We start from the raw sequence: 14,510 nt of genomic DNA on the forward strand, positions 1-14,510 counted from the left end.
TAAAAACAAAAAAAGAAAACAAACAAGCGGAAACGGAAGAGAATAACTATCGAACAAATACCCCATACTGAAGAAACACTGCCTACACAGAAGAGGAAACAAGAAGTAACAAAACATAAAACTAGCAACAAATTATTACCAACTACAATAAACAAACAAATCGCAAGTAAATGAATTTAAACCAGACCCGAGATCAAGGGCGAAACCAAACAGCAGAAACAGCACTAAATGCAGAGAGTTACAGAATTTCGTAGATAGCCAAGTTAACCAATTGAAACAGATCCTCCAGCACAGATCATCCAACTACCGATCGAACGATCGATCGATCAGGAGTCATATTACCAAGGTTCAGCACCAATAACTGAGTTCGGGCCAAGTGCCACAAACTGTACAGTCCAGCTAATTGAACCAAGTAATTAACCGATTCCGCAAAGTACTTACCCCCGCGGTTGGGTGACTAAAAAGTAGAGATAAAGCCAGAATAGAATTTCAAAGTTCATTGTTAATAAACCATAAACAAATTACAGAGACAGCGATTCAACACAGGCTTAGTTATAGTTATTTTGTAGGAAGTACTGTCCCAAGGGGCGTCGCCACATTTGTTGACAGCCCATCGAACCGGGCCTAATTGCATACCAAAATAACCAAGTCGATCAATAGTTCTGGAAGAGAGCTGCCATAAGCCATAAGATCGTTGAAGCCAAACGAAACCCGCAACACGGAAATCCAAAACAAAGAGCGAAACATTATAACGTCGACATTCAGAGATCCTAGTTAATTAAATTGTACATTTCTATCATTTAGCTGTAAGCGCAGTGCGTATATACGACTATGTGGATATAAAAGATGTATATGGCAAATGTGTATCGTAATATATTAAAACTTAATTTTACAAAAAAACGAAATATGTCTGGGGACTCACTCGAAAGCTTTAAGAGCTTTCAAGCTGCTTAAGTCATTAACAATTGGGGGCTTGTCAGCGGCTCTAAAACTGTATTGATGGGGCTATTCATTCAATGTTTGAAAATCCTAAGGTTTGATGTTATATTTTCAATATCAATAGTATCTTGACATTTTAAATGCAAATGCAAATTATGCAAGTCGTAAATCTAAAACAGAATTTATAAAACTTTTTCCTAAAAATGAATTTGCTTAAACCACTTTCAAATATGCAACTTTCTAAAAAGTATAATTTATTTATTCGTTTTTTATTTAAAATTATTTTATGATGCGGAAGTTATTCCTCTTCTTTTAGAAACCTCTTGTTTTTTTTCCAGATCCTCTTAAATTGCTAGTTCAAATGCCAAAACCCATTCATCGACAGTTCTTTATTTTTAGTCACTCCCACTTGGACACGCAAATGTCATTGATTAGCATAATTAATGCCAAAAACTTCGCAATAAAGTAAAAAGTATGAAGGAGCAGCTCAAGTCAAAAAACGAAGGCGCAAAAGCGAAAGTATGTTAGCATAAATCGATCAAGGAGGAGCCACTGGCTCAAGGGGAATCCCCCCGGGGCATAAGCTATTTATAGACATGCCGTAAGACGGGACCGCAAGGTGCAGGAGCTGCTGGCGGAACCTCCGGCGGCTCCTTCGGCGGATTTGAGCTCCGTGTGCCCAATTGGACTGACTGCCAGGTGACACACGGCACAAGCGCATTGGACAAGTACATGCACACGGTCGGATGAAATTGATACACTGAAAATGGACCCTTAAATATCTGGGAGGAGGAGATCATTAATTGTATAATATTCTATTTTAAATATTATCAAAGATATATTATCAGTTGATTTGGTAATAATAAATAGATTTTAAGATAAAGTATTAATTTTTTGATTTTCAAAAATGGTATATGTGCAAGTACATATGTAACTATCCTAATTTCTAATGGTCCTGAAAGCAATGTATAAAGATATAAATATTATCATCTTAGGGGTAAGAAAGATATTATTTTCGAGGCATAAGTAGTAGGTTAAATACTATAGTTTTTTATCGTGTAAGTGAAAGGGTGTGCGGTGACGTGGGGATAGGCAGCATAACAATAAATACCGCTAGGCAACCGTAAATTCCCTAGCATGAATCGATTTAACATGCCCGCGGGAGCGGAGGGCAGGCCACTCAGGTCGCCAGCGACTCTCCTCCGACTCCGGCTGAGATTCCGAGCCAGGCAGCCAGCCAGCCAGGTACACATAATTTCCTGCCCGGTCTCGAGAAGTGTGCCAGGTGGGGACAATCGAGTGTAGAGATTTAGCAGTGACAGTTACACTTTTTACCAAGCGCTTCTTGTATATTTCACTTCTTACGCAATCTTTATCCAATCCCAGACAGAAAGATGTTGCCCAACCTGAAGTCGCGCCGTATCAGCGGCCTCCAGCTGGCCGGGAAACACTTGGGTCCTGTGGCCAAGTGCCCGCCCAGGTATTCCGAGGAGGACTGGGACTATAACAACAAGATCAAGTTTCGAATCACCTGCGACCAGGAGAAGCTGGCCGAGCGGATCGTCGAGTGAGTATATCGGGAGTGAAATGGTATCCCTGGGAGCGGATTCAAGTTGGTGACCCTATTTCGTCTAGGGAGTCGCGTCGCGTCGTGGACGAAACGAAGGATACGACCAAGAACTGGCAGCGCGAGGTGGAGCATCATATGCGTGAGAGGACTAGCGAGATTCGATTTTTGGTGGATGAGCTGAATCGGCAGAAGAAAACCGCCGCTCTGGAGGATGAGGCCCTGAACACCTATCGCAATCGGGTGCTGAACTGCATTGAGTTTCTCAAGGATAAGTCGTTGGCTATTTGCAAGCAGTGCCTTATCCTTCGGGAGGGCAGGATAGGGGTGGATCTCTGCGACGATGAGGTGGACCGCTCCTTGCGCCGCGAGCTGAAGGTGATCAAGGGCTGCCAGGGATTGGCCGATGCTGCCCTGAAGGAGGCCGAGGAGCAGATTCGCAAGCTCCGCGGCGCCATCTATCTGCTGGATCAGGATCTAGCCGCCAAGGACAAGTCGCTGGCCATCGATGAGAAGAACTTGAAGCTCAAGGAGTTCCAGCATGATCTGGCTAAGGGTTCGGATTTATCCAAGCAGCACTGGTAGGTTTAACCCACTTTTTCTATTGGGACTGAGAATTCAATTGCGAACTTTCAAATATTTCGCATTGAAAAGTTAAATTCTTAATTTAAATGTTTTAATATATAGTTTGACCTTATTAGACTTCTTCTTGTTTTCTTCAATTCTCTGTTTACGTTTAAATATGGTTTACAAATCTATTCGATTCTAAGAAATGTTTTTGAACTTTAATTTTAATGATACAATTACTGTTTTCTAATATTCCAATATTTATGCCTTTGACCTAAAAGTATAAAAATGTCATAACTTGTATTACAAAGTCAAGTAGTTAATATACCTCTTAAGTTATGGATTGAGGAAGGTCAAATTTAATAATAAAACCGCAGTTTCCTAGGTGATATTCGATAGAATTGTCCTGGTACTATTGAAGTGTAATTTTGTGATTAATTTGCACCTAGTTATATATATAAATCGACCTGATTGTTGCCATGACTCCATGACTTTCTCTATGTTTCCACCCACCCTCTTCCTCCAAACAGCCAATTTTCGCTGACCGAGTGGCAGGCGCAGACGTACGAGAATCTGGAGGCTAACGCCAAGGCTTTGGTCTCTGCCGGGCAACTGCGGGCCTACATCGATCTCCTGCTGAAGCAGGTCTGCGAGGACATGCAGAACCAGACGGACAGGACCAACGAGGCCTTCGAGCGCAGGATTTCGGAGACGAAGCACGTAAAGCAGTGCCTGGAGAACAAGCACAAGGACACCATGGACCACATCCACCAGGTGCAGCGCAACATGACCGAGCTGGAGAAGGAGATGATGGACAAGCAGAGGGCCATCACCCTGTGCCAGACGAGGCTGAGCAATCGAGCCCACCGTCCCGGATTGGAGCTGACCTGCGACATGGTCCAGGATGCCCTCTACAACGAACTACAGGCCCTGAAGGCATCCGTCTGCAAGCTCAACCAGAAGCTGAACGAGAACAAGGCCTCCATGCGGTACCTGATGCACGTCCAGGTGATGCAGGAGGAGGAGATCAACATCAAGGCGAACACCTGCAAGATCGACGAGGTCGACTGCATGACTCTGCGACAGGCCCTGAAATATCAAACCTTTTAGTCGGGCAGCACTACCTTCAGTACCGCACACAGTAGTCGCCACCAGCCACCATTAATCAAATTAGATGCATGTGCATTTCGTGTTCGATCCCAAATTAATTAATAAATTGAAATTCACTTTCGATTTCCAGTTACCAAGAAAGGTTATTTGTTGGGGGATTTGATGGAGAAATAAACATTGGAGTAAAATAGCCCTTTTAGTAGTCCACTAAATTTGGAAACAATTTGGGTTCTTTAATGCTCTTAATCCATTTACTTCCTACTAAAAGATTTTCAATAACAAACTTTTTTAATCAAATCATGTAATTCTTAACGGTTGCAAAAGTAAACTGTTTTAAAACCTAAAAATAGTCTAAAAACGTAATTTTTAAAACTAAATAAAACCTTGAACTTCTTCCCGCCTAAATTTGAATTTCCCGCTCAGGCTCTAGTATATTCGGTATTTTCTTTGTTTAATCGATAGGCGATAGCCACATATCGATAACGCGAACGCAAATATGAGAGTTCTTTTAAAAGTGTTACCGTACCGGTGTGAAAATCCCAAGTATGACCGCAACCCGCAAATGATATTGATGAAGCCTGACAAAACGTAGAAAAGCATAAGAAAACCTTAATTAATGTTAAGTTAAAAGTGTACAAACCTGAGATTAAGGTGAGTGGCACGCCATGTTCTAGATTTCAAGTACCCAAAAGACCGGGTGGAATGGGCTGTGGCGGGGGCTTAACACCTCCGCCGCCGCCGCCACCGCACACGATAAAAAATGGAGTACAGCCACGAATGGCAAATCAATAATTTCGGCACTCTATTAATTCTCAAAACTGCAATAAGGCCTTTTCGTCCTCTGTGTTTCTTATTGCAGTGCAAGGATGTCGAAACGGAGCGCCGACGACGCCAGCGGGAGCAGCTGTTTGGTGGCTGCCGCCGCCGGTCAGCCGCCCATCAAAAAGGTGCACTTCGAGCCCCATCTGATCGGGCCTGTGTCCACACTGGAGGAGATGGACATCAAGGTCCTGGAGTTTCAGAACAAGAAGCTCGCACAGCGCATCGAGCAGCGGATGCGAACGGAGGCAGAGCTCCGACATCGCATCGAGCAGCTGGAAAAGCGGCAAACACAGGACGACGCCGTTCTGAACGTGGTCAACCGGTATTGGAATCAGCTGAACGAGGACATCAGGGTCCTGCTGCAGCGCTTCGATGCCGAGACGGCCGACGAACTGGAGAACCGGAACGAGAACGAGGTTACCACATCGTTCCTCGCCCAATTGTCCACATGGGATAAGGAAGAGCTGGACGAAAAGCTGGCCAACCGCGTCCAGGTGTCCAAAAGGGCGGTGGCCAAGATCGTACAGGTTATTGATAGGTTAATGCAACGCAATGAGAAGATAACTCATGTATTGAAAGGTGATAGTTTGGCTTCAGCTGGGTCCGGCGAGGAGGAGCAGCAGCAGTCCAGCGGCGATGCGGAAACCACAACGGCATCGGCTGGCGTCCATGCGCTGGAGGAAACCCTCAAGCAAACGCACATCGAGATCATGAGCGAGAACCACAAACTGCAGAACCTGAACACCTCGCTGCACGAGAAGTTCCACACCATGTCGCTGAAAATGAAGGAGTATCAAGACGCTCACACCGCCAAGGAGACGGAGAACGCCGAGCTGAAAAACCAGATCGACGAGCTGCAGTACGACCTAGAGAAGATCCATTGCCGGAATGATAAGCTGGAGAACCACCTGGCCGAGGCCATTGAGAAGCTTAAGGCCTACCACCAAATCTATGGTGATCCCAATAAGAGCACTAATAGTGCCAAAACACCCACATCCACGGCCACTGGCAGCGCCACGACTAGTGTTAATAGCCAGCTCTTGGAGGAGCTGCAAAAGGAGCTGGAGGAGTACCGCGAACTGGCCAACAACCGACTGCAGGAGCTGGACAAACTCCACGCAACACATCGCGAAACGCTCAAGGAAGTTGAGAAGCTCAAAATGGATGTAAGAAATAAAATAAGAAAATGTAATTCTACCTAAAATGCTAATTTTAATTTAATCATTCAGCTCTTATGTTAAATAATTGAGTCATTTCAACCTGTTTAATCTTAAAAAACTTTTTTCCAGATACGACAGCTACCCGAATCGGTTATTGTGGAGACAACGGAGTACAAGTGTTTGCAGAGCCAGTTCTCCGTGCTCTACAACGAGTCCATGCAGATCAAGACCATGCTGGATGAGACCCGAAACCAACTGCAGACGAGCAAGAACCAGCACCTGCGACAGATCGAGTTAATGGAGAGCGAGGAGCTTATTGCTCAGAAGAAGGTTCGCAGCGAGATGATCCAGATGGAGGACGTGCTGGCCCTCATCCGAAAGGAGTACGAGGCGCTGCGCATCGAGTTCGAGCAGAATATGGCCGCCAACGAGCAGACCGCACCTATCAATCGAGAAATGCGTCACCTGATCACCTCTTTGCAGAACCACAATGGCCAACTAAAGGGCGAGGTGCAGCGTTATAAGCGCAAGTACAAGGACACCTCCACGGACAACTTGAAGCTGCGCAAAGAACTTGACGAAGCTCTAGCCACACTCGAAGGCAACAAGTTGCAGGCAGCGTCAGGTGCGGCAGGCGAAGAAATCAAGCAGGAGAACTCCACAAGTGTCAAGGAGGAGAACTCCAACAACACCTCCGCCTGTGGCCAATCAAACCAAACTAATTCCGGCAACGATACTAACGTAGCCATCAAGGAAGAGAATCACACCTCAGCCGAAGATGAAGCTGACGAGGATGCCAGTGGAAGAGACGTCAAGGACGGCATCAAGCAGGAGAAGCTCAGTGCTGGCGAGGCTGCGGCAGCCGAGAAGAAAGATTCCCCTGGTCCCGGAAACACGGCGACTTCAAATACGAATTCTGCGCCTGTGAAAACTGAAAAGGATTCCAAGGATGGTGTGAAAGGCAAGGATGTTAAGACAGTGGAAAGCGAAACGGTGCGGGATCTGAAGGCGCAACTAAAGTAGGTTTACTCAATCAATTGCGATAATCTGCTTAACTTCATTGTTTCATTCACAGAAAAGCGCTGAACGACCAGAAGGAAATGAAGCTCCTGCTCGATATGTACAAAGGCGTCTCAAAGGATCAGCGCGACAAGGTTCAGCTGATGGCCACGGAGAAAAAGTTACGTTCCGAGATCGAGGAGCTTCGGCAGCAGTTGAAGAAGCTGCAGGAGAGCAAGCGGGAAGAACGTAAGAAGTTGGCCGACGAGGAAGCGTTACGTAAGATAAAGCAATTAGAAGAACAGAAGTATGAGCTCCAGAAGCAGATGGCGAATCACAAGCCCTCGGATAACTCGTGGGGTAGTGGAGCACCTGGCACAGCCAACTACACGAGACCCTTTGTCGGCTCCCACGAGGAGGAGGCGTTGCTCAACGAGATGGAGGTGACTGGGCAGGCGTTCGAAGATATGCAGGAGCAAAACTCACGGTTAATACAACAGCTGCGCGAGAAAGACGACGCCAACTTCAAGCTAATGTCGGAGCGCATCAAAGCCAACCAGCTACATAAGCTTTTGCGTGAGGAGAAGACTGTGCTTGAGGATCAGATGGCCACGGCCACCACGCAGATTGAGGCAATGCACATTGTTCTGAGAAAGCTCGAGGAGAAGGAGCGCAGCCTACAGGCAACAGTGGCCTCCATCGAGAAGGAGTTAATGCTGCGCCAACAGGCCATGGAGATGCACAAACGCAAGGCGATCGAATCGGCACAGTCGGCGGCGGACCTCAAGCTGCATCTCGAAAAGTATCACGCGCAGATGAAGGAGGCGCAGCAGGTGGTGGCCGAGAAAACCAGCTCACTGGAGGCAGAGGCCTACAAAACCAAGCGGCTGCAGGAGGAGCTTGCGCAATTTAAACGAAAGGCGGAACGCATGAAGAAGATGGAGATGTCGGGCACGACCATCGATGAGGTGATGATCGAGGAGATCCGTGAGTACAAGGAAACGCTCACGTGTCCGTCGTGCAAAGTGAAGCGGAAGGACGCCGTGCTGTCAAAGTGTTTCCACGTCTTCTGCTACGACTGCCTGCGAACGCGGTATGAAACGCGGCAGCGGAAGTGTCCCAAATGCAACTGCGCCTTTGGCGCCAACGATTATCATAGGCTATATCTGCAGTAGATAAGCGATAGACCCCGTAACGATAATTTAGATACGTTCCGGTCATGTCCTATTCACACACAAAACACACCAATCCCACACACCCAAGCAGAGACAGTCACACCCACATTCATGCCGGATTATTCATTATGCATATATTACCTACGTACTAATATTTGTTTAAGTAGTCTCCGAATAACTCCTCCCCTGATTCCCCATGGCAATTAATTGAATTTGTTCATTCTGGCGCCAAGCAAAAGCATCTCATTATGAGTGCCGCGAGTCCAAGTCGCGGTTTTTTTATGTAGCTTCTAGTTTTTGTAAATCAAACTCTATTTTTAAATGATTTAATTTGAAAATTAAATGTACGAACACTAATAAATGGCTAAAAAACTACATGTTTAGCGGTCCCAAAGTTCTTCAGATACCCAAATCCAGTGTATGTCCTTTGTCTTTCGTTCATTTATAAATGTTATCTTAAGCATATTTATACTGTCCCTATTATTATTAAGTAAACTACTCCTATTGTAATGATCAAACGTAGCATAGATATAACTGTATAAACTTGTCCGAGAACCCGTTTAAATGTCGCGCTTTGCTTTGAAGGGCTGCTAACTTGGTTACAGTTTAAACATAAATGTAATAACGTATGATCGGAAATTGTTGTTCAGCTGAGCAGAATATTTTGATTGTTTTTTTGTTGTGTGTAAGTGTAATCGTTTAATCTGTGTACTGTTTCATGAATAAAGAAACTTTTGATCAGAGTAATCGTGACTTTAATCCTATGTTATTTGTCTACATAAAATCCACCTGTTCAGCACCCACGAAATTATGTTATTGATGATGTTATTAACATAGAGGTGTATCTTGACTCTGTTATTTTTTGGCGCGGGTGGCTTATCGGAGTTTGAAAATTTGTATTTTGTTTCTTTAGAATAAGAATAAAAGTTAACTATAGATTTTTTCAAACTACTATATGTTGCCCATATGTACGTAGAATTTGCCTTCATCAAAAGTTGTATTTTCACGGAACTTACGAAGTATTGTTTTCAGAATATGAACTATTTGTATCTGCTAAATTTTTTATTATTTTAGTTGTTTTTAAACAGTGCTGTATTAAATATCTTTTTGTTTTTTGATTGAAGTACTTTCTAGTAGAAGGTTGAAAATTAAATTATTTTAATAAATTTTACTGAAGTTGTTCAAATTGTTGCCCAACTTAAGCGATATAGTTTTATTCTTTTTAGCTTGTTCAGTAACGGATATACGATATTTATAGGTAAATCTAGTTTAAGTGGACCGAGTTAGGTACAAATTGGCTAGAACAGCCCAGTTCGCCATTCTCCGGTAATTAAGCTACCTAGCATTTATTACAATGCCTCAAGAGCAGCGGCATTGTCTTGCGCAATTATAATTAACCATTGACGCAATTCGGTGACCGAAAGTAAGCCAAAAAGTTATTTTCCTTGGGCAGGTGCTCGTGGTAACTGCGCAAGCATCAACACAAGTGTATATTTCGTATTGGGCAAAAAGCCCCCTCATCGATGCCCTAAAAAGGCGAAGATGATAAATTATTGTTCTGTAAACCACCAAAAATGACATGGAAATTTCTACGAACGAACCCGGCAATTTTCGGTGGATCAGAAGATTAGAAAATAGCCAGCAGCCATAAAGAGAATGTTTGGATGATAATACCTAGCATCCAAGGTTCAGCTTCGAAAATATAATTAAGCCATGCTGATTTTCTTCGCTGTTAATTAGGGCTAAGACCAAAAACGCAAAAGCTCCGTACAGTCTTGTGGGCAGTGATGTCTGTTTGATTGCGTTTCGAAAAAGGTTTACCCCTGCCATCTCAACAGTTTACCCAACCCAATGTACCCCCTCCGCTTCACAGAAATTGCGAATTGTTTCGTCTGCTTTGCGCCATGTAATGTGTTTATTAAAAATTATTATTATTGTTCGCATCGAGAGGTGGCGGCATCTTTATAAACAGGCTACCAGCTGATGTGGAGCAATTGGACGGGTTGTCGGGCTGTTGGGGCATCTTTGCCGTAAACTCGTTATGCGGCAAGCCAGGTTAAAAATAAAGAAAAAATCATGAAAACGAAAAATAAATGTGAAAAGACCAAGAAATTAAAATCGTGCCAGCGATGAGTGAGCACATTACACCAAGCACTTGGCGAAGCGAGTACGGTTATTACCAACATAACGAATGGGTTTAAAATGTGCCTGGGCCGGTGGAGTAGGTCAATCCGGGCTGGTCAGGGACAATGGCGAAGGTTATCGGTGCAATCAGGGGAATAACCGGGTCGTAAGACTGGCAGGAGTTCCCAACACGGAAGTCTCACCGGAGGATGAAGCCAAATTAGGTTGGAATTAATTGATTTAATAGCCTGTTTATGTGAAACATATGGTTGTTTCCATATTTTTAGTCGAAATGTTTTATTCCACTTATCGAAAATTTTGAAAGGTTTAATATCCTTCAAATTGCAATAATTTTAATAATAATAATATGAAAAAATTATATTAGTTTCATATCGAAATACAGTTGTCCTAAAAGTGAGATGTGTGGATCCCCTTTCTACAGAGCTTAATATCAAATATTTTTAGACCAGAAAAATGTTTCCATATAAAGAAGAGTGCTAGGTGCATTGTAACCCAGTGCCCTCATTTGAATTTTTAAATTTACAAATCGCCAGAAAGTAAAACAAACTGCCATTAAATATTGCAAAATCTTAAAGGTTTTAGGTTGTCAAGTTAGAGACCTAAAAGTTTTAGTGCAGGTAACCTTTCTACAGAGCTAAATGCTAATAAATTAAAATTTTCTTGGCATGCCATCAAGGTTGCTAAGGGACTACCCTCACAACTGGCCTTCTTTCGGCCATCAATTAACGAAATTGTCATTGAATCAGGGCTCATAACAAGATCAACCTTAATTATCATCGAACAAAGGCATTTTCACGTTGCAGTTTAATGATTGTTTAGCACTCAGGGCGTGTCTCCGCCTATCCAATCGACTCGCCCACGGGCAAACGGAAACGAATAATTTTATTAGCATGCTGACGATCGTAACTCAGTGGATGCACCGATCATTAGACCTACGCCCTTCGGGTTGGGAAATGTCCAAATGCCTGAGATGCTCAAATGTCCAAGCCCACGTCACGGCCCTGGGTCCACAAAGAGCCCATAATATCAAAGGGCCAACGCATTTCCCAGTCGTAAACTGCATTCGCAATTCGAATTGGAACTATAAAGCTGAGTAAATATCACCATATCACCCAGATGACGTAGCCGCCGGTTGGTCATTAGGTGTTTGGCTATTAGCAACAGCGACACCATCATTACCAATGTGGGGATTGCATTTTCAAGGTTGGCGACCATTCTCGCTTCACTGCCATCCGAAGTCGGACCATGAAAATGCAAATTTTTTACCAGACCCAGTCGCCCCAGTGAGCAATGTTTTTCAATAAACCTAATGAGTAAAATAGGCATGAAAAAAAAGGGGGGCGGTGGATAAAATGTGGGTTTATATACGGGGGTTGCTAGGTGTAGGAGCCGAGGAGAAAAGTCGAAAATGAACCGCCAGCGAACCTGATTTACAACCACTGGCCAAGTGACCAACTGACTGAATGGACTGACTTCCATTGCCTAACAACAGCAACACTTTAATACTTTATTGCTACCTTTGATGGCTGGGATCAGGCTCAAACCCATGGCTCTCCTCTCCTCAGTACCAACAAAGGCATCTGGCCAAAAGGTTCGTGTACTTCGTACTTTCAGTTTCGGCTGGCCAAAAACTTGTTCCCTCCATCTCCATCTCTATCTTTATGCAGCAGCAGCATTTACCAGGCCAAGCGAACAAACCGATCAGATTGCATTCGAATCCCGCTCAGGCGCTCGGCTTCGGCATAGGCTTTGCCATATAGTGCCCGTGTCTGTGTGGCCATTATATAATCCAGTTAATTTCTTTAACAATTTTTGTTTCTCCTCGCCGTTTTCGTTGTTTTGCTAGACGAGAGGCCTCTCCAGCCAGCGTCATTCGTTGTTTGGACCCCGCGTTGTTTGGACGTACTTTTCAATCGGCGCGTCGTCTCTCGAAGATCGTCTGACATTGCCATATCTCGAGGGGATATATAAGTTGTAGATCAAGACCCCGTATCAAGGATTGCAAATCGGGCGTTTGGCATTGCTCATACGCAGCGTGTTACGTGCTATATTAAGCGATCAAGGAATCTAAAATAGGGTGTAAGTGTTAAAGTGTTTGTGTTGGTGATAAATCCAAGGAGTTTTGAAAGAAAATACTTTAAACCGAGTTTAAGGATATTTTTATAACATTAATGTTTGTTATAATGGAATATCACAAGTGGAAAATGAATAATCATTATACATTTATCAACCTTTTTGAAAAATTTCAGAAATGAAGCTTGATATAAATAAACAATATCCTCTGAATTTCAAAGTAAATAACAAGCCAATTACCAGATCTGTGATATTATTTTTTTTAAAGTCTCAAGCTTTAAGACAAAACCGCAAAATATAATTTGATTTTCAAGCAGAATTCAATCAAAAAGCAATCAAAAGCTTAGAGATATATCAAAACGCAATTAACCTTTACACAAATTCGACCCAAATCCGTGTGTAATCAACTGGCAACCTTCTTTAAAATCAATCAGGCAAGAGAATATGAAGCTGTGGACTTACAATTACCGAATAAGCCACGATTGCACCGCCTGTTGCATTATTACCCAGTTAGCCACACAAAAGCCACGCAAGCCACAACGAGCTCCTAATAAACATGTTGAAACTGCAGGCGAAAGAGAGGGGTAGATGCCGTGCGAAAGAGATGGCAAGCGGGATCCAACGGGCGCATTGCCCAATGACATTTTGAAATCGCATTTCCAGTTGGGGGGAAAACCGACTAAACGAAAATTGAAAAACCGACAAATATTAAAAAAAAAAAAAGAAACGAAAGCGAATGCAAATTTTTAACCAACAGAAATCAATTAAATGGCACAGAGTTCGCAACGAATCGAAGACATATCATGTATGCAAATGGGTCGATGTCATGGGAAAACGGATTTTGATTATCGGGGTTCAAAAGCGACAAAGACAAAGGGCAAGAGACTGTAGACCGCCATAAAACAATCAAATCGAGCCGCAGTTCGGATCACAAATTGTGTGCAAATATTGGGATAAAGCCGAGCGTGTTAGTGCATCCCACTTTGTTTATCTGTAAAGTCAAACATTGTGACTTCAAAATGGGGAACTTTGTTCAACCGCTTTCCACTTATTTTTCTGTACATATGTACCTTCCCCTTGATTATGATGCAACAAACTCAAAATCTGGCAAACAGTGAAACTCTTTCTTGTACTAGCTAATTATGAACACTCTTTTGTATTTTTCATATTTATTTTTTGACCCGCTTTCGGTAAACAGTTTTGAACTTGAACCAAATCGCCACTGAGGTTTCGCTTTTTCTTTTGGTCTTTTTGCCATATTTTATATGTGGCCATAATGCCATTTTGTCGGTTTATGGGTCCCCTAACAACAAAGAAGTGAATAAATTACACATTTTCTCATTTCGTCGCTTTCGAGTTCGCTGAAAAAATGTATTGTCCATTTGCATTTGGTCGGTGTTTTAACAAAAACGCGTCTCTTGTGAGCTTTAATTAGCAAATATTTGCAAATTACAGCGATCCGTGATCCGGTGGCGTTCGCCTTGAGATCTCTGAGACCTTGAACTAATTTCGATTGGAAGACCATTAATAAACATATAGATAAACCATGTGCAGAATTATTAAGCAAAAAGTTTTTTTTTTTAATAATTACCAATTTAGTGACTGTTGACCCCTCAGAAAATTCGTTAATGGGAATTTATTAGTTAAAAACACGAGTCAGCTTTTTTATAAAACAAAATATTTTCTTCTAGCAATAGGCAGACTGATATATAATTTTTTCTTATTTATTTTTACATTTTAGACATTTAATATGTAATTAAAACAAAGAAAGTTAAATCAGTTTTTAAACATAACTTGTAAGACTTGATAAACTCAAGTTATTATTAATCATATTATTCGCCTTTGGAAAACCCCGACTAAACCATGCATTTCTTATCTTTCTTTGTAGTGGCCGCAATTCATACTAATCGCTTGACCGCACAGTAGCCACCAACTAAGCCAGATCTTCCAGGA

The 14,510-nt window shown here is 42.8% G+C and overlaps 2 protein-coding genes across 3 annotated transcripts; both read left to right on the plus strand.

Moving 5' to 3' along the window:
* The first annotated feature begins 2,072 nt into the window (after window positions 1-2,072).
* Window positions 2,073-4,316, plus strand: Tektin-C (Tektin C). Of its 2 annotated transcripts, none has more exons than XM_036816194.3 (4): window positions 2,073-2,224; window positions 2,326-2,506; window positions 2,575-3,087; window positions 3,604-4,316. In XM_036816194.3, the coding sequence occupies exons 1-4, from the start codon at window positions 2,077-2,079 to the stop codon at window positions 4,181-4,183; spliced, it is 1,422 nt and encodes a 473-aa protein (XP_036672089.3). In that variant the 5' UTR covers window positions 2,073-2,076; the 3' UTR covers window positions 4,184-4,316. The 2 variants fall into 2 exon arrangements, with proteins under 2 accessions (XP_036672089.3, XP_036672090.1); XM_036816195.3 differs by having other exon boundaries at window positions 2,166-2,184.
* Window positions 4,317-4,694: 378 nt separating this feature from the next.
* On the plus strand, window positions 4,695-8,751 carry Bre1 (E3 ubiquitin-protein ligase Bre1). The gene is made up of 4 exons (XM_036815599.3): window positions 4,695-4,834; window positions 5,043-6,171; window positions 6,295-7,184; window positions 7,241-8,751. The coding sequence occupies exons 2-4, from the start codon at window positions 5,050-5,052 to the stop codon at window positions 8,337-8,339; spliced, it is 3,111 nt and encodes a 1,036-aa protein (XP_036671494.3). The 5' UTR covers window positions 4,695-4,834; window positions 5,043-5,049; the 3' UTR covers window positions 8,340-8,751.
* Window positions 8,752-14,510: the final 5,759 nt, after the last annotated feature.

Source organism: Drosophila suzukii, chromosome 3, assembly GCF_043229965.1.
Source record: "Drosophila suzukii chromosome 3, CBGP_Dsuzu_IsoJpt1.0, whole genome shotgun sequence".
NCBI classification, from domain to species: domain Eukaryota; kingdom Metazoa; phylum Arthropoda; class Insecta; order Diptera; family Drosophilidae; genus Drosophila; species Drosophila suzukii.